This window comes from Rhinoderma darwinii, chromosome 3, assembly GCF_050947455.1.
Source record: "Rhinoderma darwinii isolate aRhiDar2 chromosome 3, aRhiDar2.hap1, whole genome shotgun sequence".
Classification (NCBI taxonomy): Eukaryota; Metazoa; Chordata; class Amphibia; order Anura; family Rhinodermatidae; genus Rhinoderma; species Rhinoderma darwinii.
The window spans coordinates 28,238,452-28,265,901 of NC_134689.1; the positions used below are offsets into that span (position 1 = coordinate 28,238,452).

General features: G+C 43.4%; 1 protein-coding gene across 1 annotated transcript in view; it reads left to right on the forward strand.

Moving 5' to 3' along the window:
- Nucleotides 1–27,450, forward strand: part of FLT4 (fms related receptor tyrosine kinase 4) — a 212,944-nt gene that overhangs the window by 118,151 nt on the left and 67,343 nt on the right. The window contains exons 3-6 of the mRNA XM_075856190.1: nt 16,984–17,252; nt 18,398–18,507; nt 21,959–22,121; nt 22,215–22,354. Of these exons, the coding sequence (XP_075712305.1) occupies nt 16,984–17,252; nt 18,398–18,507; nt 21,959–22,121; nt 22,215–22,354 (682 nt within the window). The remainder of the gene's footprint in view (nt 1–16,983; nt 17,253–18,397; nt 18,508–21,958; nt 22,122–22,214; nt 22,355–27,450) is intronic.

Here is a 27,450-nt window from a genome sequence, read left to right on the forward strand (position 1 = left end):
ATATCAACAAAATTATTGTAAAATGAATATTAAGATTTATGGTGGTTGCAAGCCTCCAGTAACAGAATATCGGTGGTGCCCCCTCCGCAGAGACACCAATGCACCTTTGGCAACAAACATAGGTTGCACACCTCTAAGACAGGCCCTGCCCAGGTCCTCCATAGCTATCAATGACCACATGCCACTACTCAAATATAATATATCTTCAGTTGCGTATAATGAGATAGCTCCTTCTAACATTATTCCATCACTGTGCAATTTGAAGAAGCCGTTGCACCATCCTCTAGTAATCCTGCTTTCTTACGTGGCCTGGTAAACTAAGGGCCTCGGGGTCTGGAGATTGCAAGCCCCTGTAGCCAGTGGTGACCGCATGTATCACACTATCTAGCTTTGTCGTTTGAGTATATAATAGAGATAACTTGGAATCGGACATAACTGCTGAGAAGTTCTCAATTGCCGTATTTTGCACTTACTGAGGGTGCCCCGCCACTGCTTGGCCACAGCTACATTTCATTTGTGCACAATGATATAAATGGTTTCCACCTGTGGTTATTATACTTTATATGACTTCTCTAGTAAACTAAAAAAACACAATAAAATGTCTATACAAAATATTTTAATGAGCAAACAAAGCAAAGAGGCTCAAGACTGTGAGGTTCATACAGGCCAACTCCACCACAAGCTGAAGAGTAACACACCCCAGTAAGACTACAGCACAGGAATGCAGTAATTATCATTGGGATTTTATTCATTCCAATAAAGGATATTCAAGTAATGTTAGTTTAGTTTCTTTGGAGAATCGTAAAAGAATTTTCAGACAAATCACTGGATATGCCATAAAAGTGCAATCGGGGAGGTCTGACCACTGGAGAACTGTTCCCAGGAGAGATTTGGCCACACATGAATAGTCACCCTCAATTAAAGTCTATGATTGATACGAAAAGTAAGTGATTTAATGAATAACCCTGTTATAAGTAGCCTGATTAAAAAATATGAATTATTATATTTAATAGAAATTCCAGGAGACCACTATACATATTCATCCACCTTACCACTCAAATTCCATTTTTATATCAGCGTTGCAGTAGAATTTATCCTATCTGAATGGGACTGAGCTTTTGGGTTTATGAATAGAATCCCAGAAGTGCAGTAAAGACTGACAGTAACACAGGCAGCAGAAGGAGAGAGAAAAGAGGAGGAAGAATGTATTATTTCATGCAGTGTAGATTTACAAGCCCTTTAAGTTTTTTTGGGATTCTCAGTGTCAACCATGACCACCATTATGAGTGCTATAATGGTGAAATAGTTGTCGCCCAGTCTCTGTTATTCATTTAGGATACTATAACTGGGAAAAGGTTGCATAAAATAGTAAAATATTTCACTGAGAGAATAACTCAGGGAATTAAATTACTATTTTGTTTTAATTAAATTTAGGGCTGTTTAACAAATTGTTCTGCAGAGCAAGTACAGAGCGATGGCAACAACATAAAATGTGATATGTATCATTTTAAATCAAACCACAACTACATGAAGTGAAATGACTGTGAACAATAATAAGAGTAACGAATCACGGCTAAACTGTTCCCGGTGCAGGATATTTTATTGTGATTGGTTGAGACAGCCAGTATCAAATCTCTGTTGTGATCGCGCAGAACACAGGATTGAATTTCAGTATGAACGTTGGTCGGGTTAGAGAACACTGGAAGTTATATTTAGACCTGTACAAATTTAATAGGTGTCTATAAAAATGCAAATCAGCAGCCCATGCACACTGCCATATTATGGCTTTTCCCTGTACAAATCCATAATTTGGCACCCATAGCCTACTATGGGCCCATACAGTGCCGTCACGCGCCAATGATTTTAGACAAAGGCACCAAATCGTGGCATACTGTAATACAGAGGCATTTAGCGGTGTCGCTAGCACTGGCTATTGTTTTTTTGGCCGTAGCAGCAATCCTTAAGAGAACGCTACTTCTGACTGAATCGCTAGGGTGTCCCATCAATGTCTGATAAATAGGGGTCCAAACGATGTGACCCTTGCCAATCGCCAGAACAAAGTGGCAGTGGTACTAAGAAAGCGATGTGCCATTTCACCACCTCGTATCTCCGCTCACCTTTTTTCTGGAGGCCGCATGGTTGGCCAATTATAGTCAATGGAAAAACATGGCACAGCGCTTTCCCTAGCCCGGCTGCATTTTTGTTCTAGCAATTGGCAAGGGTAACAGAGTTCAGACCACCACGAATCGGACATTGATGATTATCCTAGTGATATGGATTCAATGCCTCCCCTGAGACAACATCCTTAGGGCTTCTGCTTACTCCTAATAAAATAATAAGGATAGATAGATAGATAGATAGATAGATAGATAGATAGATAGATAGATAGATAGATAGATAGATAGATAGATAGATAGATAGATAGATAGATAGATAGATAGATAGATAGATAGATAGATGGTATTTATCTCACTACAAATAATCGCTGATAGGCTCCATGTTATCAATATCCTCCTATAATTGAGTTCACTTCCCCATCCATCTACATAATAAAAACATAAAGCAGAAATAAAAATGCTATTCAAATGTATAGGGCTTTTGGTAAACATGAACTTCAAGTGCACCAATTGTTTCTCAGTAGACCCCTTCTTTATTCATTGGTTTTTGATCCTAGCCCGAGGACTTAATATCCCAGAGAAAATTAAAAAAAATACTTCACTAATCACTAATGTCTGTCTAACATCCAAGGTGGAGGGTACTGTTTTTATAGCTCTGTAATGAATTGAATTTGAAACCGTTCCCAGTTTTCTTTGGAAATATAACGCTGGATACACCGAGTATTGAGAAGTTGACTTTTCCGAGCTCATCAAGTCGGAGAATTAGGTCTGAACTCTGTGAATGTCTTAAGACCTTATTCCCTTTAACCACTTCATCCCAGATTTTCAGATATGCAGGCCCTAAATATTTCAAGTACCAGTGAGTGAAGATCAGAGATGGCATCATGTCAAATGTAGTGTTTTGTAACACAGAACCCCATTCTGATTCTTCACTGCACATCTAAGTTTTTATATAGAGCTTCAATACAGAAATGTTTCAGATACTCAGAGTAGAGAAACGGCCCCTTTCCATAATCCCTATTGGGCCATATGGACATCAAACAAGGGGTCCCCTTCTTGAGACCCTCCTGTATGATTTAGATTAGAGAGCCTTTAAAGAGGCTCTGTCACCAGATTTTGCAACCCCTATCTGCTATTGCAGCAGATAGGCGCTGCAATGTAGATTACAGTAACGTTTTTAATTATAAAAAACGAGCATTTTTGGCCAAGTTATGACCATTTTCGTATTTATGCAAATTAGGCTTGCAAAAGTACAACTGGGCGTGTTGAAAAGTAAAAGTACAAGTGGGCTTGTATTATGTGCGTACATCGGGGCGTGTTTACCACTTTTACTAGCTGGGCGTTCTGATGAGAAGTATCATCCACTTCTCTTCAGAACGCCCAGCTTCTGGCAGTGCAGATCTGTGACGTCACTCACAGGTCCTGCATCGTGTCGGCCACATCGGCACCAGAGGCTACAGTTGATTCTGCAGCAGCATCAGCGTTTGCAGGTAAGTAGCTACATCGATTTACCTGCAAACGCCGATGCTGCTGCAGAATCATCTGTAGCCTCTGGTGCCGATGTGTCCTCGCTCGTCTGACACGATGCAGGACCTGTGAGTGACGACACAGCGTGATCTCTTGAGAACACGGCTGTGTCTGCACTGCCAGAAGCTGGGCGTTCTGAAGAGAAGTGCATGTTACTTCTATACACAACGCCCAGCTAGTAAAAGTAGTAAACACGCCCCCCGATGTACGCACATAATAAACGCCCCAATGTACGCACATAATACACGCCCAGTTGTACTTTTACTTTTCAACACGCCCAGTTGTACTTTTGCAAGCCTCATTTGCATAAATACCAAAATGGTCATAACTTGGCCAAAAATGCTAGTTTTTTAAAAATAAAAACGTTACTGTAATCTACATTGCAGCGCCTATCTGCTGCAATAGCAGATAGGGGTTGCAAAATCTGGTGACAGAGCCTCTTTAAGTATCAGTGGTATCCAATCTGGCGGACCCAACCTGTCCATTTACCACATGGCTGGCCATTCGTTCACATGTATCTCTGGCCGTAACTTTCCCCATTGATGCCAAATGATCGCTGGTAGATCCAAAAACCGGTCCCTGATAGCCAGGAAGGCTTAAAGAGGACCTGTCAGCCAGGGCCGGCCTTAGGGGTGTATGACCTGTGCCATGGCACAGGGCGCATCACTCCAGCAGGTGGAAGGGGACGCTGCGCTGGCTCCCTTCCCCTGCTTGTTTCAGAAGCGCCCATGCCGACGACTCAGCAGCCGCCTTTCCGCCCGGCCGCTTCTTCACTCAGTGGCAATACTACCGCTGTAGCAGCCATAGCGGCTGCTAGTGGTGACACCGGGCATTAGGGCGCCCGTGCCGGCTGTCGGGACGGCCCCCGTCCCCCCTAGGGTGGGCGGGGGCGCCGCTATCAGCCGCTGCGGCTGCTGCAGCAGTAGCGACACCACTATAGCAGAGCAGGGAGATATCTTCCTACTCTGCTATCTACCAGTGCCACTGTAGCTCCCTGAGGGAGCGGAATCCCCGTGTGCCCAGGGTTTCCACTCCAGGACGAAACGCTTTTTGTCTCTGTCCATAAATGGTCCTAGACGACAGGGGCAACTCCTGGAGTGGAATCCCCGGTCACAGAGTCGGCAACGCTGTGGACGGGGATTCCGCTTTAGGTGTTGCCCCTGATGTCACTGTCCACAGGGGGATTCCGGTCTTTAAGGGAGCTACAGTGGTGCTTTCTGCAGGAAGGGGGTTGCTATCTACAGGGGGGTCTGTGGGCTGTGTGGCTCTACCTACAGCAGGGATGTGTGGCACTACCTACAAGGGGGCTGTGTGGCACTACCTACAAGGGGGCTATGTGGCACTACCTACCAGGGGGCTATGTGGCACTACCTACCAGGGGGCTGTGTGGCACTACCTACCAGGGGGCTGTGTGGCACTACCTACCAGGGGGCTGTGTGGCACTACCAACAAGGGGGCTGTGTGACACTACCTACAGCCTGCTGTGTGGAACTACCTACAAGGGGGCTGTGTGGCACTACCTACAAAGGGACTGTGTGGCATTACAAGGGGGCTGTGTGGCACTACCTACAAAGGGACTGTGTGGCATTACCTACAAGGGGGCTGTGTGGCACTACCTACAAGGGGTTCTGTGACACTACCTACAAGGGGGCTCTGTGGCACTACCCACAAGGGGACTGTGTGGCACTACCTGCAAACGGCTGTGTGGAACTACCTACAGGAGGCTGTGTGGCACTACCTACAGGGGGCTGTGTAGCACTACCTACAAGGGGGCTGTGTGGCACTACCTACAAGTGGCTGTGTGGCACTACCTACCAGGGGGCTGTGTGGCACTACCAACAAGGGGGCTGTGTGACACTACCTACAGCCTGCTGTGTGGAACTACCTACAAGGGGGCTGTGTGGCACTACCTACAAAGGGACTGTGTGGCATTACCTACAAGGGGGCTGTGTGGCACTACCTACAAGGGGGCTGTGTGACACTACCTACAGGGGGTTCTGTGACACTACCTACAAGGGGGCTCTGTGGCACTACCCACAAGGGGACTGTGTGGCACTACCTGCAAACGGCTGTGTGGCACTACCTACAGGAGGCTGTGTGTCACTACCTACAGGGGGCTGTGTAGCACTACCTACAAGGGGGCTGTGTGGCACTAGCTACAAGCGGCTGTGTGGCACTACCTACAGGAGGCTGTGTGGCACTACCTACAGGGGGCTGTGTGGCACTACCTACAAGGGGGTTGTGTGGCACTACCTACAACGGGGCTCTGTGGCACTACCTACAAGGGGGCTGTGTGGCACTACCTACAAGGGGGCTGTGTGGCACTACCTACAGGGGGCTGTGTAGCACTACCTACAAGGGGGCTGTGTAGCACTACCTACAGGAGGCTGTGTGGCACTACCTACAGGAGGCTGTGTGGCACTACCTACAGGAGGCTGTGTGGCACTACCTACAGGGGGCTGTGTAGCACTACCTACAAGGGGGCTGTGTAGCACTACCTACAAGGGGGCTGTGTGGCACTACCTACAAGGGGGCTGTGTGGCACTATCTACAGGAGGCTGTGTGGCACTACCTACAGGGGGCTGTGTGGCACTACCTACAGGGGGCTGTGTAGCACTACCTACAAGGGGGCTGTGTAGCACTACCTACAAGGGGGCTGTGTGGCACTACCTACAAGGGGGCTGTGTGGCACTATCTACAGGAGGCTGTGTGGCACTACCTACAGGGGGCTGTGTGGCACTACCTACAAAGGGGCTCTGTGGCACTACCCACAAGTGGACTGTGTGGCACTAACTACCAGGGGGCCGTATGGCACTATCTAAAGGGTGCAGTGTGGCACCACCTACAGGGGGCTGTGTGGCACCACCTACAAGGGGCTGTGTGGCACTACCTACAAGGGGCTGTGTGGCACTACCTACAAGGGGCTGTGTGGCACTACCTACAAGGGGGCTGTGTGGCACTACCTACAGGGGGTTCTGTGGCACTACCTACAAGGGGACTGTGTGGCACTATCTACAGGGGGAATCTGAGTGGCGGGCTGATGGTCATTTAGTGAGAGTGGCGGGCTGATGGTGATTTCACTGTGAGTAGGGGGCTGATGGTTATGTTACTGTGAGTAGAGGGGTTGTAGTCTTCAAGTGGTTTGAACCTTTGAGCTCCAAATCAAATTAATAGCAGGCAGAAAATACCTGCAGTGCTTGTTTGGTGCTTTTTTGGCTGCATTTAGCTTCAACGGCTTAAAAAAAAAAATGCAAAAAAAAAAAATAAAATGTCAAACAAAGCTGTCAATTAAAAATTTGCTTCAAAACTCCTGGAGGAATTTTGGGGCAGATTTTTTTTGCCTTACAAAAAACGCTGTGCCAACAAACCCTACGAGTGTAGTGCTTGTTTTTAGCCTTTTTCTGTCTTTCTCAAAACAATTTTTGGTAGGGGAGCCCTGAAGAAATTTTATTTTTCCAGTGTGTAGGGTTACTACAGAGGGCAATATACTGTGTGTGGCACAATGAGAGGACAAAATACTGTGTCCTTGAAGGGGTTATAATATATTATATTATTAAATATTATTATTATACTGTATGGGGGGGGGCACTATATAGGGCATTATACTGTGGGGGACATTATACTTTTTTTATGGGGCGTTTTTTTAATGATAGGGTGGGGCGCCAAAAGATAATTTTGCACGGGTCGCCATTTATCCTAAGGCCGGTCCTGCTGTCAGCTCTCTTGACTCACAATTTTGGAGCATCTGTTTCTTGGAACAGAGGCCGGGCCGTTAAAAGTACAATTGACTGCAAGATAAAGCTGATGCACAACTTGTGCTGCATTAAAACCATGCTAAACAGCACATTACTGTGAGGGTATGTTCACACGGCCTATTTTTGGCCGTTTTTCGGACCTTAACTTCCGAAAAACGGCTGAAAAATCGGAAGCAGAACGCCTCCAAACATCTGCCCATTGATTTCAATGGGAAAAACAGTGTTCTGTTCCGACAGGCCGTTTTTTTAAGAATTTCAGGTCGCGTTTTTGGAGCCATTTTCCATAGACTCTATAGAAAACAGCTTAAAAATGGCCGTAAAAAAACGCTGTGAAAAATGCCGCAAAAACCGCGAGTGGCTTAAAAAACTTCTGAAAATCAGGAGCTGTTTTCCCTTGAGTTTGCGTGTGAACATACCCTGAATTTTTAGGAAATATGACAGGATTATTTTTTTAAATAAATCTGACAGAAAAAAAATCTGTACAGTATTATATAGGAGGCATGCGGAGGTATAGTATAATCATATACAATCGTATGGGCTTTGTATTACTGCTCCATATGTTGTAATGAGTCATAATATGACCATGTGCATGATTCCTAATGGTGAACAGCTCATTATGATGGTCTTGTGTGACGTAACCGCCGCCGCCGCCGCCGCCTTCACACGCAGAATTTTTAAGGCAATTTTAACTCCATCCAAAAAATGGTGTTATCTGGTACATGCTTTTTTCTTCAACTCTTAGGATGGGTTCACACTACCTATTTTCAGACGTAAACGAGACGTATTATGCCTCGTTTTACGTTTGAAAATAGGGCTACAATACGTCGGCAAACATCTGCCCATTCATTTGAATGGGTTTGCCGACGTACTGTGCCGACGACCTGTAATTTACGCGTCGTCGTTTGACAGCTGTCAAATGACGACGCGTAAAATGACTGCCTCGGCAAAGAAGTGCAGGACACTTATATACATTATATGCAGGACACTTCTTTGGACGTTTTTGGAGCCGTTTTCTCATAGACTCCAATGAAAACAGCTCCAAAAACGGACGTAAAAAACGCAGCGAAAACGCAGCGAAAAACGCGAGTTGCTCAAAAAACGTCTGAAAATCAGGGGCTGTTTTCCCTTGAAAACAGCTCTGTATTTTCAGACGTTTTTGGTCACTACGTGTGCACATACCCTTAGGCCAAAATCACACACAGTTTTGATGCCGTTTTTGGCTCCGTTCTTTGAGCTAAACACAGAAGTGGGCACAAAATAAAGGAGATACATCAGTCTGTTCTTTATACCTTTCCTTCCTTTTGGATCCACTGCTGGCTTTGGCTCAAAAAACTGAGACAAAAACTGCATCAAAACTGTGTGTGTGATCCTGGCCTGATAGAGAAGCCTCTAAAAAAAAAAAAAAAAAAAAAAAAACTCCTGAAAAAAACACCATAGCCAGAGCATGCTGCGCTTGGAAAAAAACGCCACTGACCACAAATTTGCCTTAAAGATGCCACAAACCAAAACACAGTTGTATGTAGTGCATTTGATATTTTACCATAGACTTTAGTGTAACATTTAGCCACACTAAAAAACACATTAAGGGCAGATACAGACGGACGTTGCGTTTTTGCGCGCAAAAACCATTTGACAGCTGCGTGTGTCATCCGTGTATGATGCGCGGCTGCGTGATTTTCGCGCATCCGCCATCATAGAGATGAGGCTAGTCGACGCCCGTCACTGTCCAAGGTGCTGAAAGAGCTAACTGATCGGCAGTAACTCTTTCAGCACCCTCGACAGTAAATGCCGAACACAATATACAGCAACCTGTTAAAAAAAAAGAAAAAGTTCGTACTTACCGAGAACTTCCCAGCCGTTGCCTTGGTGACGCGTCCTTGGTGGCGCGTCCTTGGTGACGCGCCTCTCTTGACATTGGGCCCCACCTCCCTGGATGACGCGGCAGTCCATGTGACCGCTGCAGCCTGTGCTTGGCCTGTGATTGGCTGGAGCTGTCACTTGGACTGAATTGTCATCCCGGGAGGTCAGACTGGAGGAAGAAGCCGGGAGTTATCGGTAAGTCAGAACTTCTTTTTTTTCACAGGTTCATGTTTATTGGGATCGGTAGTCACTGTCCATGGTGCTGAAACAGTTTAACTCTTTCAGCACCCTGGACAGTGACTATCTCCGGACGTCGCGTACCGGAATTTTTTTTGCCGGGTTCGGCCAAAACGAGTTCGGCCGAACCCGGTGAAGTACGGTTCGATTGTCCGGGTTCGCTCATCTCAAAGACACTCCATTTGGATGTTTGGAAACAGAAAAGCACGTGGTGCTTTTCTGGTTACATTCATCCTTTTGACAGCTGGTGCGCTGTTTCAGTCGGTTCGCACGGAAGTGCTTCCGTGCGACCTGCGTGGTTTTCACGCACCCATTGACTTCAATGGGTGCGTGATGCGCGAAATACGCGGAGATATTGAACCTGTCGCGCTTTTTGCGCAGCTGACAAACGCTGCGCAAAAAGCACGGACTGTCTGTACTGCCCCATAGACTTGTATTGGTCTGTGCGTGGCGCGTGAAAACCACGCGGCCCGCACGGACCGAATACACGCTCGTGTGAATCCCCCCTAAAATCGCTGAAAAATGCTATTTAAAACGCTCCCAGAAATGCAACAAAATGCTGTGTGTGAATCCAGCCTAATGAATATAAAGAAGCGGCCGTATTGCTGACTGCAAGGAGTGAGGGGAGGCCGACATGACAGGATAGGAGGGAACAGGTGAGGAAAGGGTTAAGGTTATGTGCAGGGAATGAAGGGGAGGGGATTGGAAGTGAGGAGGGAGGGGGAGTAGGTCTCGGGCTTCCCGCTGTTTTCCTCAGTGCGAGGGAGACAGTGAGAAGTGAGACATCACAGGAGTCCCGCCCACCCGCCCCTTTTTATTTTACAGATTTTGGAAGGAGAAGTGTGGGTATTGAATGGTGGTTATTGCCTGGTGTAATTGGTGGTGTTTGCATTGTCACGGTGGCTGGCGGGGGGAGTCCTTGAGGTTGGTCAGTAAAACTGGTGGGGGGGTCGCATCAGGGGTATGCGTCCCCCAAAAATAGGTGGAAGGCTTCTTAGGGTGTTACCCCTTTGAAGTGCTTTATGGAAAAGCCATCTGCAAGAAGGTGCCTTCGAGCCGGTTTACGGCTGGAGGTAAAACAAGTGGTGGTGGCAGATGGCTACGTTTTTTATAAGTCGTGGTAACCTCAAGGGCTTCCCCTGGTCAATTATAAGGTGTTATTTATATTGACCCTGTTAAGGGTTTGGTATGTGTATTCTGGTAGAATTTCCAATGTTTGGGAATTCTAAGTTATTTAAAGTTTGGGTTATAAAATTTTCTAATTTTATAAAATTTATAATAAACGGCTGCTGTGGCCATTAAAATCCAACCTGGTGTCGTGTGTTATTATTCTAAAAGGGTAAGGAATAATTATGGATCACTCGACTCTACTTATCCAAGTCATGAAAAGCACTGATAACACATAGTGGAAAGGATTTACAGCATTTCTTTACCTTCTTTCTTAATAACCATTAAGAACTGGCAGCTGAAATGGCCAAACCACAATTTAGTGAAGATTTGTAGGGAAGATATTTTTGGGTTTTCATCTGTCTGCCAAATGCCTAGAGCAAATGGAGCACTGTGCCATCATTCACTATACATCGCTGCCAAGTGTTATGTAGTAGTATTAGGGTATGTTCACACGGCCTATTTTCAGCCATTTTTTGGGTCGTAAACGTACCGAAAAATGGCTAAAAATGCGGGGTCTGAACGACTCCAAACATCTGACAATTGATTTCAATGGGAAAAACGGCGTTCCGTTCCCACTGGGTGGTTTTTATGCGGCGGTTTTTAAAAATGGCTGCGTAAAAAAACGCCTTGTAAAAAGAATTTCATGTCACTTCTTGAGCCGTTTTTGGAGCGTTTTTTCATTGACTCAATAGAAAAACAGCTCCAAAAACGGCCGTAATAAACACCTCAAAAAAAGCAATTCGCTTAAAATGACTAAAACTCAGAGGCTGTTTTCCCTTGAAAACAGCTCCGTATTTTCAGCCGTTTTTTGTTAAGCGTGTGAACATAGCCTTAAAGAGGCTCTGTCACCAGATTATAAGTGCCCTATCTCCTACATAATCTGATCTGCGCTGTAATGTCGATAACAGCAGTGGTTTTTATTTTGAAAAACGATCATTTTTGAGCAAGTTATGAGCAATTTTAGATTTAGTTTCTTAATGCCCAACTGGGCGTGTTTTTACTTTTGACCAAGTGGGTGTTGTAAAGAAGTGTATGAGGCTGACCAATCAGTGACTAATCAGTGTCATACACTTCTCATTGTTCCAGCCCAGCTTCTTTCACTGCACAATCCCACTGTCCTGTGGATCATGCTGGGCTGGAACAATGAGAAGTGTATGACGCTGATTAGTCACTGATTGGTCAGCCTCATAAACTTCTTTACAACACCCACTTGGTCAAAAGTAAAAACACGCCCAGTTGGGCATTAAGAAACTAAATCTAAAATAGCTCATAACTTGCTCAAAAATGATCGTTTTTCAAAATAAAAACCACTGCTGTTATCTACATTACAGCGCCAATCACATTATATAGGAGATAGGGCACTTATAATCTGGTGACAGAGCCTCTTTAAGGTATCAACATATACAGTTTCCTAAAAACTAAAACAGTTCATTGCAATTATAGCATGAGTGGCCACCGATGTTTGTTTGTATTTAAAATGCCCTCCCCTTCCCCTATTTCACACTGTCAGGCGTTTTGAATCCTGAAAACTGCTGACAGGTACCCTTTAATTGGAGATCAATGTGGGACCTATTCATTTTTTAAGGGTTTTTTCATAGGTGTAAATATTAAATTTAATCATCATTAGTTTGATATAGTTGATGGCCCAAAAAACGTTGTAGGGCACCAATAAAATAATTACATTAAAGGGGTTTTACAAACAGCTACGCTGTTTTCTACTTACATGGTCGGAATTTACAAGTCGCAGCGGGAACACAAAAAGATATATAACGGGTTTAGGGGGCCCCATTCTAGAGATAGGTGCGGGTCCAAGAGGTGAGACCCCCCTTTATCTGACATTTATGGCCTATCCTGTGTATATGCCATAAATGTCCCTGATGAGGAAACTCCATTAAGCTCATGTTCACACAGTCGTATTACTCTCCAAAATACACTTGAAATACACCTGCAAACAGTTTCCCATTGATTTGTGTAGTGTGAGGCGTATTTTTATGCTGTTGAATGAAAAAAACACCACGTAAAAATAGGCTCCATAAAAAAGAAGTGACATGTCACTCCTTGAAACGTTTTACAAGCTGATTTTTTACCATTTTCCATTGACACTTCGAAAAGCAACTCAAAATACGCACCAAAAATGCTTGAAAAAAACAATCAAAAACACTTTGAAAATTAGCCCCAAAAAATGTGTGGATTCAGAGGCTGCCTTCTCTTGAAATCAGTCTCGTATTTTTCCGCCTGAACACATGCCGTGTGAACATACTCTAATGATCTTCCCGTTGATGGAATTTACAAGCAACTTATATTAGAGTAAAATACAGACCTATGGCCAAGGGTGATTTAAAGTGACCCTCCGGTCCCAGGACAAAATTATAAATGTGATGGGGTATATGGAGTTATATTACCTGGTACTCTTAATTGCGCCCTTGTCCCGTGGATCCACCGCTTTGGGATCCCCTCTGTGTTGTCCCAAAATGGCCACAGTGCTTTAAAGTCTGAGTCTAAGACACTCTCTTTGTTCGCAGCTTGGCCAGAACTGTTCACGTGAGCAGCTCTGACTAATCCAAGAACAGTGGGACTGTCTCAGAGTCGTAGTCTAAGAAGCGCTGCAGCTATTTTGGGACAACACAGAGGGGACGCAAAAGCGGCAGATCTACAGCAGAGGGGTACAACTGAAGGGCACCAGATAATATTGCTCTATATACCCCGTCATATTTAAAGAGGCTCTGTCACCAGATTATAAGTGCCCTATCTCCTACATAATCTGATTGGCGCTGTAATGTAGATAACAGCAGTGGTTTTTATTTTGAAAAACGATCATTAAAAAACGCCCAGTTGTCTATTAAGAAACGAATTAGCATAAATCTAAAATTATTCATAACTTGCTCAAAAATAATAGTTTTTCAAAATAAAAAACACTGTTGTTATCTACATTACAGCACCGATCAGATTATGTGGGAGATAGGGCATTTATAATGTGGTGACAGAGCCTCTTTAAAATGTCAAGGGATCGGAGGGTCGCTTTAACACTTTTGTCCCTTTTGTTGGCGCTCTTGTGGTTATTTCCTATTGCAAAAGAAAAAGGCGTAGTAATTTTAATAAAGATGGCCCCAAGTCATAAAGGAAGATTACATATAAAGTCTGCACACTCAGGGTGAGTATGGTGGATACAATGAGTATGGTGGATACATTGACGGTTGTTGTGTAAAACTAGAAAATGCCTGGGTAGATGGAAAGTTCATTGAACGTGGAAATCAAACTTGAAACCCAGGCAGATACCCTATTCGATCACGTCACTGGAAACCCGGTGTTGTGATAGGAAACTTGGGGAACCCTCTGCAGTTCAGAACTGGGGACCTAAAAAGGACCCCAAGGCTGTCTGTTCAGTTTGCCTGCTGTTAGGGTACATTGTGTTGCCCTAACTGCAGTCTGTGTCATAGTGACACAGTGTAATGTGTCAGCATACAGGAGTATGCTAATACGTTATAAGTAAAAAATAAAGTAACTAAAAAGTTATCCCTTCTTGGAATTAAAAAAATATATATAATTTAAGTTAATGTATGTAAATCTGGAGACCATGAGACATAGATGAGCTATGATTTCCATGTAGTAGTTACCAAGAACATATAAGGCAGGCACTGGTGAATATACAGTTATAATAGCAATACGGGGAATGATATGACATAATTCTGCTTTCTGAAAATGTTCCGTCTTCCAAATGTTTACTTGAATTTTATAACTGGGGAGCCATCCCGTACTCTTCTGTACTGACGTCAACTTTTTCTCCATCTTTGATGGACATTTTGCTTCCCGGGGTGGAACCGAATACTCTGAAGTGAACTTTTAAAAACTGGCAAATTATCTTTAGTTCAAATATGTTCACCTTTCATTCCTCATAATCTGTCACTCACCCAATCTCTAAGATCCACATGTAACCTGTTCCAATACACTGTTTGTTATTTTGAAGGGGGAGCCCGTAGCTGGAACGTAGGGACCTTATTATACTTATTTGTAATCCGGAGGGGGGGGGGCTTTAGATATAGTCTTTCACCTCACTAAGGAGCTTAAGTGGAAGGAAGCCAAACGTCTCATCTCCCCTTTCCAAGCCCTTATTCATACCCATATACAAATTTGATGCTTTTCATGCTGTCTCCTGCTTCTATAATGAAGACCAGCTGTGCCATACAATATCATAACTGCAGACCACCCGGAAAAGATTGCAGAAAGTTAACCCCCTTTTCTGTGGCAGCAGTGTGGTGCAGGTGCCTTGCAGAGATAAGCATTACCCATCAAGCAGGGAGATCAGGATTCCATCCACGGCATGGGGTGTTTTTTTATTTTTACTAAGATCTGTAGGATATGATTGATTCATGATTCTGGAACCACAAAGTACTGAGTCAGCACCGCTCTCTGTGGGAGCTCGGCTGAGATTCCAAGAACATTGCCTTAATCATTTTTATCATTGGCGTGGAAAGACTTGGTGACTGAGGATAACATCAATGCTGCTACTTTTTCCATAAGTATTTTCACAGTCTCTACTGCCAGTGCCTATAAAGAGCAATTCCACCGAAAGACACTTACATATGGATGTCATAAACACACAAGAATACGGCATCGAAATGCTTTTTCCTGGTCCCGGTTTGGGTCCCAATTGCAGACCATAATACAATTCGACATAGCAAGAACAGGTCCCTTTTAGTTCTATGTGGCAGGAAAGAGGAGTGGCAACCATTCTAAGTGCCGTAAAATGACATCCAGGGTCACTATTTCTTACCCCCTCCCCCCCATTTAAATCAGAAACCTTATAAAAGGTGTGCAGATGTTAAACCCGCAAAGGACCCCAAATCAAAATAAGCACAAAATTGTAGTAGATGACAAAATAATTACGGTGTAAGCCACATTTTGGCTTTACCCCCCCCCCCCCTCCCCCCCCCCCCACTACCTGACCAGGCATATTTTCACATTTTAGCCATGTTCCAATTTATTAGCAAATTCTTGTTTTTATTCCACGGCCAGCCTATATTTATTTGGTCTAGTTGTTCTCAGAACGTATAAGGCTTCAATATTGTGCAATAAAATAAGTGATAAATTTAACTCTGATTGAGTGGGAGAGGCATGGACGGGAGAAAATCTGCAGTCTATGGGCAGTCAGCAACTGGTTAAAGGCTATGGACACCTTTGGAAGAATTTTTTTTAATGAATATTTTTGTGTTTTAATGCAACTTTCAAATTCACTTTTCTAAAAGAAAAATTATTTTACTTTTTACGATACAGCCTCTTTGTATCCTGTATACGTTGACTCTGTATCGTTCTCTCTCAGCCAATTGTGTCAGTTCAGCTGAACTGATGACTCGGATGAAAGCAGGTCAAGCTTGTCTCTCATGCACAGGATCCAGTTAGTATCGATCAAATCTAAGTTTATAACTTAGCTGTGATCGATATTAGCTGGATCCTGGGTGTCAGAGACGTCAGTTCAGCTGAGCTGACAGATTTGGCTGAGACATTACGATACAGATTATATGTATACAGGATACATAGAAGCTGTTTTGCAAAAAAAGGAAACATTTTTTTCAGTAAAAGTGCATTTGAAAGTTGCTTCAAAACACAAAATACATTTATTTAATAAAAAATAAAAAAAATACTTCCAAAAGTGTACATAGCCTTTAACTTAAAATTGTACAGTTGTGTGCCCCAAATGATCACAGCACTCCACACACTGAGCCTGGGCCTGCACGCCCATCAAAAGAGCGAGAAGTGCCCACCATACCCCCACTGGGTCCCTGGGTCCATCTGACCTGCTGAACAGCTTGTATGCCTCCACCTTGTCATTGGCAAGTGGTTTACATACCATGGCCCTGAAAGATCGAAACCCTGCATCTGAAAAGCCACAATCCTGCCTTACATCAAACACATCTGTAACCACAAGGATTGGGGTGGAGATTGCTTCACCCTATAAATTAGCAAACAAAAGTGCTGTAAGCCTTTATGCAGCTCTTTATAAACTCTCTAAGCCAGCCCTCCCTTAGTCTCCCAATGCTAATGTTCAGTTTTTCCGCTATTACGAAGTGACAAAAAGGCAGTAATGCTCTGGATCACGATGGGCCTCCCGGACAGTCTTACTCTATGTGGAAACAGGCTAGCAGGTTTCAGAGATTTAAAAAAAAAAAAAAGAAAAACATTTAGTGGAATTTTTCTTTATGTACACAATTCAGGAGCAAAAGGGACAACAAACAGGGTATGAGGGACTGTCATTTTTTTTACAATTCCTATGATTAGGGAAATTCTATGTTTCTAAAGTTTTCCATTTTTTTGCTTTCCAGCGGGCAGAGGCCCCTGCAGTGGACGTGGCCTGGCGGCAACGTAGAGTCCAACAAGAATGACAAGGACTCGGAGGTGATTATGATTGCCAATGGCACTCGCAGTGTTACAGTGGAGGATTGCGAAGGAACACCAAGCAACCCGTACTGCAAGATCTTCAGAATAATGGGTTCACAGGCTACTGACACTGGAACCTACTGTTGCCACTACAGATACATTAACACCAGGGTCAAGGGTGCCACTGCTGTCAGCACCTATGTCTTTGTAAAAGGTGAGATGTATAGTATTTTACTATGGCTTTATCATGAGAAGGAGTCTTTCTAGTTTTCTTTTAGTTTAGACATATTTTTCTACAAAAATGCTACTAAAGTGGTTCTCCACTTTGAACAATCCCTAATTGTTATATGGGCCCCTTAGTAATGTGCTGATCACAAAGTGATCAGCTGTAATCTATGGTGAAATCTGGCAAGTGTTTAATTTCTCTGCAGCACCACCACAGGTAAAATAAAGTATTACACAGTGCCCATTTAAATGATTGGGTTATCTGTATAAGGCAGGACAGAACAGGTCCTGCAGAGCAAGGGAGGCTCTTAGTAACTTCTCTCCACCCTGACCAAGAGATGAGGATCTCTAGGGTTTATAAAACTGTGTTTTCTAAACTGGACAACCCCTTTAAGTTTAAGATATTTGTATTTTCCAGAATGCTGGTCATTAAAAGTTTTTTTTAGATAATTATCTTTCTCAAAATTAGATTTATTTTAGGTGTAATGCTCCAAATTCCATTGTTCTTAAATATATTTCAAATATTATTCTGCTTGGTGCTAAATGGTGCCAGTTAAATATGTATTGCCGAATTTCCCTACCAAAAATAAAAGTTAAAAGTGGGTAATTTTTAGGTCCCAAATTTTGTGCTAAATAATTTATCTTTATAGCTGTCAGGGCTCAGTTTTTCTGCTATAGAGATCCAGATCCCCTGTATACACAAAGAGAGGAAGTTATCAATCGTTCTATGTCAATCTTCTGGGGTCGAAAAGGCGCAAATGCTGCAAAAGTTGCAATTTGCATATGAAACGTTAGTCTTAATAAATTCGCAACATAGAGCTCAATAAACGCCGCCACAAGAAGGAGCTCAGAAGCTCATATAAACTGTATGCAGTAAGCTCAAAAGCTCTCCCTATTGGTGGTTGTAGGCTGCGAGAAAATTATATTAAGAAATAAGTCAGGACTGTTTTTACCTATTTACATTTAAAAAAAAAAATATGTCGTCCAAAGGCTGCACAACCTAAAAACTTAACTTTGGAGAGAATTCAATACTAAAATGGACTTTAAAAAGAATATGATTATTCATCCTTTTCTCTTATGAAATGATTAAATATATATAGCATCTGTGTTTTATTTTCTGCCTTGTATTATCAGACTGGGAGCAACCATTCATCAACCCTGTTGGGACCATAGTAATAAATAAGGAAACAACCACAGTGCCGTGCCAAGTATCTATTCCAGACCTCAATGTTACTCTGCATACGGTATAAACCAGTAGATTCTTCTGTATTTTTACTGTATGAATAGTGCAAAACATACTGAGATAATATATGAGAATGAACCTTGCTTCTAAAGTAAATTAAGGGATGTTATCTGTCTATTATACTTTTGTGGCCATTAGGGAATTTTCCAAGCAATAATGATACACTCACTGTACTGTACCATGTACAGGGCTGAAGGAGAAGGTGCATGACACAGAAATTCTCTCTTTGGTGTTCTTCGAGTCATGCCCCGCCCCCTCAGACCCTGCACTATGCATAACACTGTGTCTCAGTCTGGCCTAGATTGTACCCTTAAAGTGGTATTCCGGTTAAAGAACGTATATCAAACTGCTTTCCCATTGTGTTGTGGGCTGTGTAATAAAGTATACCCGATGTTTTTTTTTACCCTCCCATACGTTCCTTATACCTTAATATTAATTCCGCCATTTCCCGTTCCTTCTTGTTAATTGTAAAACTGAGGGGTGTGTCTTTATCTGTCTCGTGACATGCGATACACCTCTCTAGACTCCAAATCCCACAATTCCCTGCTGCGCTTCTCAGTCTATGCACGTTCGCAAGAAGCTCTGCTCCCTGATTGCTTCATAGCAGAGCCTCATGACGCACATATCTTTAGCATCCCCACTTGTCAACATGATAACACATTTTAGCATAAATCATGAGAGTAAAATAGGATTTGCACTTGCGCGATGCATTGAATGTCCCGTCGTCAGTTGGCTAAACGCGCATGCGCAGGACACATGTGAATTTACATTGCAATAGATAGAGTGAATGAGAAGTGAATTTCACACATTCTCGACCGGCGAGAGCTAAGCGTCTACAGGTAGTAACCTAGGAAAACGAAAAGTGACGAGAGGGATGTGGGTACTGGTAAAGTCTACGATCAATAGAGAAATTGTAATCTCTTTGAATAATTGAGTATTACATGTTGGCATTGGGACAATAAGGGTTATCCACGAGTTTACAAAATTTTTAGCAGGGCAAGGGATGGTGCAAAAATAATTAACAGCAGATACTCACGCTCTTAATTTCCCCACCCGTTCCAGCGATGAGACCTCGTTTACTACGGCTCCACTCCAGAAAAGCTCTTGCACCGGTCACATGCCGTTCATTAGTCACGTGCTGCAGCCAATTGCTGGCCTCAAGGGTCATGTACTGTTCATGGCAGAATCACCGCTAAAGCCAGCAATTGACTGCAGTACATAACCGACAAATGGCATGTGACTGCTGTAGAAGTTTCCGGGACAAGAGCCGTGTAGAACGGGGTCTCAGCAATGGAGCGGCGGGCACTTCAGGGGGTTAGTATCTGCTAGTTTATTATTTTATAACTTGCCCTGCTGCCGATTTTGAAAAGTCCTGGGTAATCCCTTTAAACACACTTGCTGTGACTGGAATACCGTTCAATTAGTTAGGCCTCATGCACACGACCGTATTTTTTCCCACCCGTAAATACTGGCGTAAATACGGGTCCGGTGTCACACGTATTCCACCCGTTTTGCACCAGTATTTACGAACCCGTGCCCGTAAATATGGGTCCGGTGTCACCCATATTCCACCCGTATTTACGGGCACGTTTTTGGCGGCAAAATAGCACTGCACTAATCGGCAGCCCCTTCTCTCTATCAGTGCAGGATAGAGAGAAGGGACAGCCTTTTCTGTAATAAAAATTAAAGAAATTCATACTTACCCGGCCGTTGTCTTGGTGACGCGTCCCTCTCTTCACATCCAGCCCGACATCCCTGGATGACGCGGCAGTCCATGTGACCGCTGCAGCCTGTGATTGACCTGTGATTGGCTGCAGCGGTCACATGGCCTGAAACGTCATCCAGGACGTCGGGCCGGATGTCGAGAGGGACGCGTCACCAAGGCAACGGGCGGGAGACCGGACTGGAGGAAGCAGGAAGTTCTCGGTAAGTATGAACGTCTTTTATTTTTATTTTTTACAGGTTTATACTGATCGGTAGTCACTGTCCAGGGTGCTGAAAGAGTTACTGCCGATCAGTTAACTCTTTCAGCTCCCTGGACAGTGACTATTTACTGACGTCGCTTAGTAACGCTGCCGTAATGACGGGTGCACACATGTAGCCACCCGTCATTACAAGAGCTCCATAGACTTCTATGGACTGTCCGTGCCGTTATTACGGCCTGAAATAGGACATGTTCTATCTTTTTCAACGGCACGGGCACCTTCCCGTGGGAAAACGGGAAGGCACCCGTCGCCAATAGAAGTCTATGAGCCCGTTATTACGGGTCGTAATTACGACCCGTAATAACGGGAGTTTTTACGGTCGTGTGCATGAGGCCTTAAGCATGTACAATAGAAATACGAGTTTGACCATATTTTAGATATATCCATTTCTTGTTTCTACACATTACCAACTTTCTGTTGATTTTTATTAAAGTGTTGGCATTTAGACTTGCTGAATACTATCACTGTAAGGGTATGTTCACACGACCTATTTACGGACGTAATTCGGGCGTTTTTGACCCGAATTACGTCTGAAAATAGCGCCTCAATAGCGCTGACAAACATCTGCCCATTGAAAGCAATGGGCAGACGTTTGTCTGTTCACACGAGGCGTAAATTTACGCGCCGCTGTCAAATGACGGCGCGTAAATAGACGCCCGCGTCAAAGAAGTGACCTGTCACTTCTTTGGCCGTAATTGGAGCCGTTATTCATTGACTCCAATGAATAGCAGCGCTAATTACGGCCGTAATGGACGCGGCGTTCAAGCGCCTGCACATGCCGTTACGGCTGAAATTACGGGGATGTTTTTAGGCTGAAACATCCCCGTAATTTCAGCCGTAACGGACGCCCTCGTGTGAACATACCCTAACACTCCCTTCGTAGATAATTAAATATGATAGTGCCCAGGTTTTACCACTATTGGTATATAGCTAGCATATGCCATCACTTCCTGCTCAGCAGAGGTCCAACTGCCAGGACCCCCACCAATCATCGTATTGTAGGGTGTAGGGACCTCAGTGTTAAAGTCTGCGACTCCTTCCCAGTTTTTTCCTGCACAGCGGCACTCCTATCCACCTGCTGTGTAGGAGACTACAACACAGCCCCATTCACCTTAATAGAGGTGTGCTGTAGTTCCCCGCACAGTGGGTGAACCGAAGTGCCGATTTACAGGAAAAAAGCAGAAGAGATCTCAGTCCCTTTGGATAGTCCCCAATGGTCAGACCCCTATCAATTATAATGTTCCTAGCAATATGCCGATATATTGTAAAATAGAAATACCCCTTTAATACCTGGCAGTAAAGTCCCTGGGGTAGAAGCGGCACCATTCAGTGCTACAACTGTAGACATGTTACTGGAGATATTTACATATCACACCAATGTTGTGCAGTAATGTTTTTTGATTGATTTTATTGATTCCTTATGCTGCAGTCTGTTCCTCTTTAACATTTATACTATTATTCATTTAGCATAGCTCAATCATTATTCCAGATGGGACGAGTGTCACATGGGACAATAAAGAAGGGATGACGGTCCCTGCAGACCAGATAAGAGAGTCCCTCTTCGTCCATTGTATGACCGTTATAGATGGAAAGCAGTTTATGTCAAATTATTTTGTTATCCACTTTACAGGTAGGAAATTGTATTATGCGACCAGTATTTATGTCATTTTGATTGTTTTTGCATTGTCTACCCATTTCATCATATGACTTTTCTTTATTCCAGGATACCATGTCTATGAGATGTACCTTTCTCCCAAAGACACGGTTGAACGGCTAGTAGGGGACCAACTAGTATTAAACTGCACTGTCATAGCAGAGTTTAATACGGCAGTCACATTTCAGTGGAATTACCCTGGCAAAAAGGTAATTACATTTGTTAAAATAATAGTTAATAGTAATAATATTAAAATTGACCAATTAATTCACTTACGGTAATTAGTGGCAATGATGTCAAGTCTTTCCAGTGAAACCAGGATTTTATATGTCTATCTTGTTTTGTACATGTTTCCTCCATCGCCTCCAAAAATCACAATGTCAGCGATAGCAATATTAATGTTATTTACAACTTTAGTAAACAAAAACTTACATTTTTCAGGATAACCGCCACTTAACAGTGATAGCCCAATGCATTTTTTAACCACCACAACATACAAGATACTGTATCTTACTATAACTGTTTTTGTTGAAGGTGTAAGTAAATTTCCACTATGTCGTATTTAGGTCCAACATTCTGTGTTGATTAATTTCTTTATATACTAGTATATCTTTATAGCTGTCAGAGCTAAATTTTTTCTAATACATAGCTCCAAATCCAATCAATAGCCATAGATTTGAATGATACAATTCTGTCAAAATGCAGTACGCTCTAAAGCTCCCCCTAGTGGCAACTGCATGCAGGCAGAATAAGTATCTGATCGGTGGCGGGTCAGACTGCTGGGACCCCCACCAATCCCGAAAATGGGCTTACCTGGCTGTCCCTGTGCATCCCATATGGTACTGCGCATGCTCGGCCAATGCTCCATTCCCTTTCTATGGCGCTTACCCGGCTGTCCCTGTGCCGCCAATATAAATGGAGCAATACTGCACATGCTCAGCCACCGCTCCATTTACTTGGATTCTATGGGGCTGCCACAGATAGCGCTCAGCTATCTCCGGAAGTCCCATAGAAAATGAATGAAGTGGTGGCCGTGCATGTGCAGCATCACTCCATTCATAGGGACAGCCGGGTAAGGCTGTTCTCAGGATCGGTGGGGGTCGCAGCGATGAGATATTTATCACCTATCCTGTGGATAGGTGATAAATATTGATTATTGGAAAAACCTTTAACTCTAATGTATGTCTATACAGGACATTTGGAGTTCAGCATCTGAAAAATAATGCTCCGACCTCTATACATATATATTAGCTTCTCTAACAGTGCTGCTTCTGTAACTCCTGGCTACCAGATGTAATTGACGGTTGAAGCTTCGGCCGTTTTGCAGGGGAAATGTAGAATTACATTACAAATGAATGTCCGTCTATGTTATGCATGTACATGCCTGGTCCAAATGACCGGGGGGGCGGGCCTCTATGTACAGAACATATAGAGTTTTCGTGGTAAGACAACACTTTTAAGAAATTACTCAGCACACAATATTGGTCCTATAAAAGCAAAAAAGGTGTTAAAAAAAACAGTAAGCTACAGGCTATCTGTACCAATTGTTTACATTTCTTTTGTTTTGTTTTTATTGCTCCAATCCATCTAAAATAAAAAAATAAATAAACTTTGAAAATAATATTAATTACCCCCTTTCATGACCTAGGGTCATTGATGCCCATGTGTCCAGGTCAAATTTTCAATTTTTGATATGCACTTCTTTAAACGATAATATCTTTGCAACCGCTTTGAATATAACAACTATTTTTACTTTGTTTTTTTTTTACAAGACATATTAGGATTTCATATTCTAGATTAGTTTAATTAATTCCATGTTTTTAATTTTTATTATGAGCAGACAAATCACAAAAAATGTGGGAAAAAAACACTTTTTTGTATCTTTTTTATATATTTTTCTCTATTATATATATATATATATATATATATATATATATATATATACACACTACCGTTCAAAAGTTTGGGGTCACCCAGACAATTTTGTATTCCATGAAAACTCACGCTTATATTTATCAAATGAGTTGCAAAATGACTAGAAAATATAGTCAAGACATTGACAAGGTTAGAAATAATGATTTTTATTTGAAATAATAATTTTCTCCTTCAACTTTGCTTTCGTCAAAGAATGTTCCATTTGCAGCAATTACAGCATTGCAGACCTTTGGCATTCTAGCTGTTAATTTGCTGAGGTAAATCGGGAGAAATTTCACCCCATGCTTCCATAAGCCCCTCCCACAAGTTGGATTGGCTTGATGGGCACTTCTTGCGTACCATACGGTCAAGCTGCTCCCACAACAGCTCTATGGGGTTGAGATCTGGTGACTGCGCTGGCCACTCCATTACAGATAGAATACCAGTTGCCTGCTTCTTCCCTAAATAGTTCTTGCATAATTTGGAGGTGTGCTTTGGGTCATTGTCCTGTTGTAGGATAAAATTGGCTCCAATCAAGCGCTGTCCACAGGGTATGGCATGGCGTTGCAAAATGGAGCGATAGCCTTCCTTATTCAAAATCCCTTTTACCTTGTACAAATCTCCCACTTTACCAGCACCAAAGCAACCCCAGACCATCACATTACCTCCACCATGCTTGACAAATGGTGTCAGGCAGTCTTCCAGCATCTTTTCAGTTGTTCTGCGTCTCACAAATGTTCTTCTGTGTTATCCAAACACCTCAAACTTCGATTCGTCTGTCCATAACACATTTTTCCAATCTTCCTCTGTCCAATGTCTGTGTGCTTTTGCCCATATTAATCTTTTCCTTTTATTAGCCAGTCTCAGATATTGCTTTTTCTTTGTCACTCTGCCCTGAAGGCCAGCATCCCGGAGTCGCCTCTTCACTGTAGACGTTGACACTGGCGTTTTGCGGGTACTATTTAATGAAGCTGCCAGTTGACGACCTGTGAGGCATCTATTTCTCAAACTAGAGACTCTAACGTACTTGTCTTGTTGCTCAGTTGTGCAGCGGGGCCTCCCACTTCTCTTTCTACTCTGGTTAGAGCCTGTGTGTGCTGTCTTCTGAAGGGAGTAGTACACACCGTTGTAGGAAATCTTCAGTTTCTTGGCAATTTCTCGCATGGAATAGCCTTCATTTCTAAGAACAAGAATAGACTGTCGAGTTTCACATGAAAGCTCTCTTTTTCTAGCCATTTGAGAGTTTAATCGAAACCACAAAGGTAATGCTCCAGATTCTCAACTAGCTCAAAGGAAGGACAGCTTTATAGCTCCTCTAAAGAGCAAAACTGTTTACAGCGGTGCTAACATAATTGCACAAGGGTTTTCAAGTGTTTTCTAATCATCCATTAGCCTTCTAACACAGTTAGCAAACACAATGCACCATTAGAACACTGGAGTGATGGTTGCTGGAAATGGGCCTCTATACACCTATGTAGATATTGCATTAAAAACCTGACGTTTGCAGCTAGAATAGTAATTTAGCACATTAACAATGTATAGAGTGTATTTCTGATTAATTTAATGTTATCTTCATTGAAAAAAACTGTGCTTTTCTTTCAAAAATAAGGAAATTTCTAAGTGACCCTAAACTTTTGAACGGTAGTGTGTATATATATATATATATACATACACACTGTCACCCTAGATCGCTGTGAGCGGATAAGAGGGCTATATTCACACAACGTGAAAATAGGGGCAGTTAACAACGGTACAACTTTCAATTTTTCGTGGCTGTTTTGCATCAGTGTGTCTCAAAATTGGAGTCCATTTTCCGACCTTCTGACCGTTTTTCACCGACATTTGCCATCCATTTTTCATGGATGTTAAAAAAATGGTTACATTTTATTCATTTGGGGTTTTTGTCGCAGCCACCTGAAAACACCAGTGCCCATGTAGATATTGCCAAATTACCCACTGATGATAGCGCCAGTGCCCACATAGTGCCCACTGTAAATAGTGCCCCAGTGCCCACATAGTGCCACAGTTCCCACTGTAGATAGTGCCCACATAGTGCCACACACAGTGCCCATGTACATAGCGCCACAATGTCCCCTGTAGATAGTGCCCACATAATGCCACAGTGCCCATGTAAATAGTGCCACACCCCCAGTATCTAGCACCCCCTGTAGACAGCACCACACCCCCTGTAGATAGTTCCACCCCCTGCAGATGGTGCCACCCCCTGTAGATAACACAATCCCTCCTGCGAATAGCACATCCCCCTGCTGATTGCACCATTCCCCTGTAGATAGCACCACCCCCCTGTAGATGGGAACATCCCCTCTGTAGCGAGCACCACCCCATGCAGATAGCGCCACTTCCCCTGTAGATAGTGCCACTCCCCCTGTATGTATCAGCACCCCCCCCCCCCCCCACACACACACACACACACGTAATTGGCTCCCCCATCCGCTAAATAGCACCACTGTGGCTCCCTGTGGAAGCAGAATCCATCTGGCCGGGGATTCTGCTCCTAGAGGGAGCCCCTGATGTCTCTGTCCATATATGGATAGTGACGCCAAGGGCTTCTCCAGTGGCGGAATCCCCGGTCAGAGTGTCAGCCTGGGATTCCGCTCCCAGAGAGAACGTCACTGTCCACCGTCAGGGGCTCTCTCTAGAAACGGAATCCCCGGCACAGAGAGCTGGCCGGGGATTCCGCTACTAGAGGGAGCTTAGGTAGCTCTATCTGCAGGGGGTTTTGCGCTATCTACAGGGGGTTGTGTGTGGCGCTATCTACAGTGGGGGGTGTAGTCCGGGGCTCTTAAAGCCCCGGCAGCCATGGGAGTGCAGCACTGCTCACACTGAATCAGCACTGCACTTATTAGACCCCTTCAAGGCTGTCAACGTTTATTCACGTGGCAACTGCACGGGGCATCGGCAGTTGGAACGTATATAGCCATATGGCAGTCGTGAAGGAGTTAAAAACATCTTACTATTTCGGGTATACAGCTCATTTATAGACCTATGTGACCTATAGACCTATGTGCCTTCATACACATAGTCTGATCCTGTAGTCAGGTATTACTCCACGACCTCTGCCCGCTCTTCTTGCTAACTACAGAGAATAGAAGAAGGGACGAGGGACACAGGATTTGTGTGTAGTCTATATCCATGGAGATACATATATCTACATAGGAGCTGTATACACAAAATAGTAATATATTTTTTATTCCGTGTTTAGATATTTAAAAAAAAAAAAACTATTGCAAAGCTGCTTTATTTTTTTATTTTAGATTCATAGGAGCAATAACATGAATCACCACAGCCTTTAAAGCGGATCTCTCAGCTGAATATACCGCTCTAGGACCCTCCTCACAGTGATTGAGGGACTGCTGTATATACAGATGCA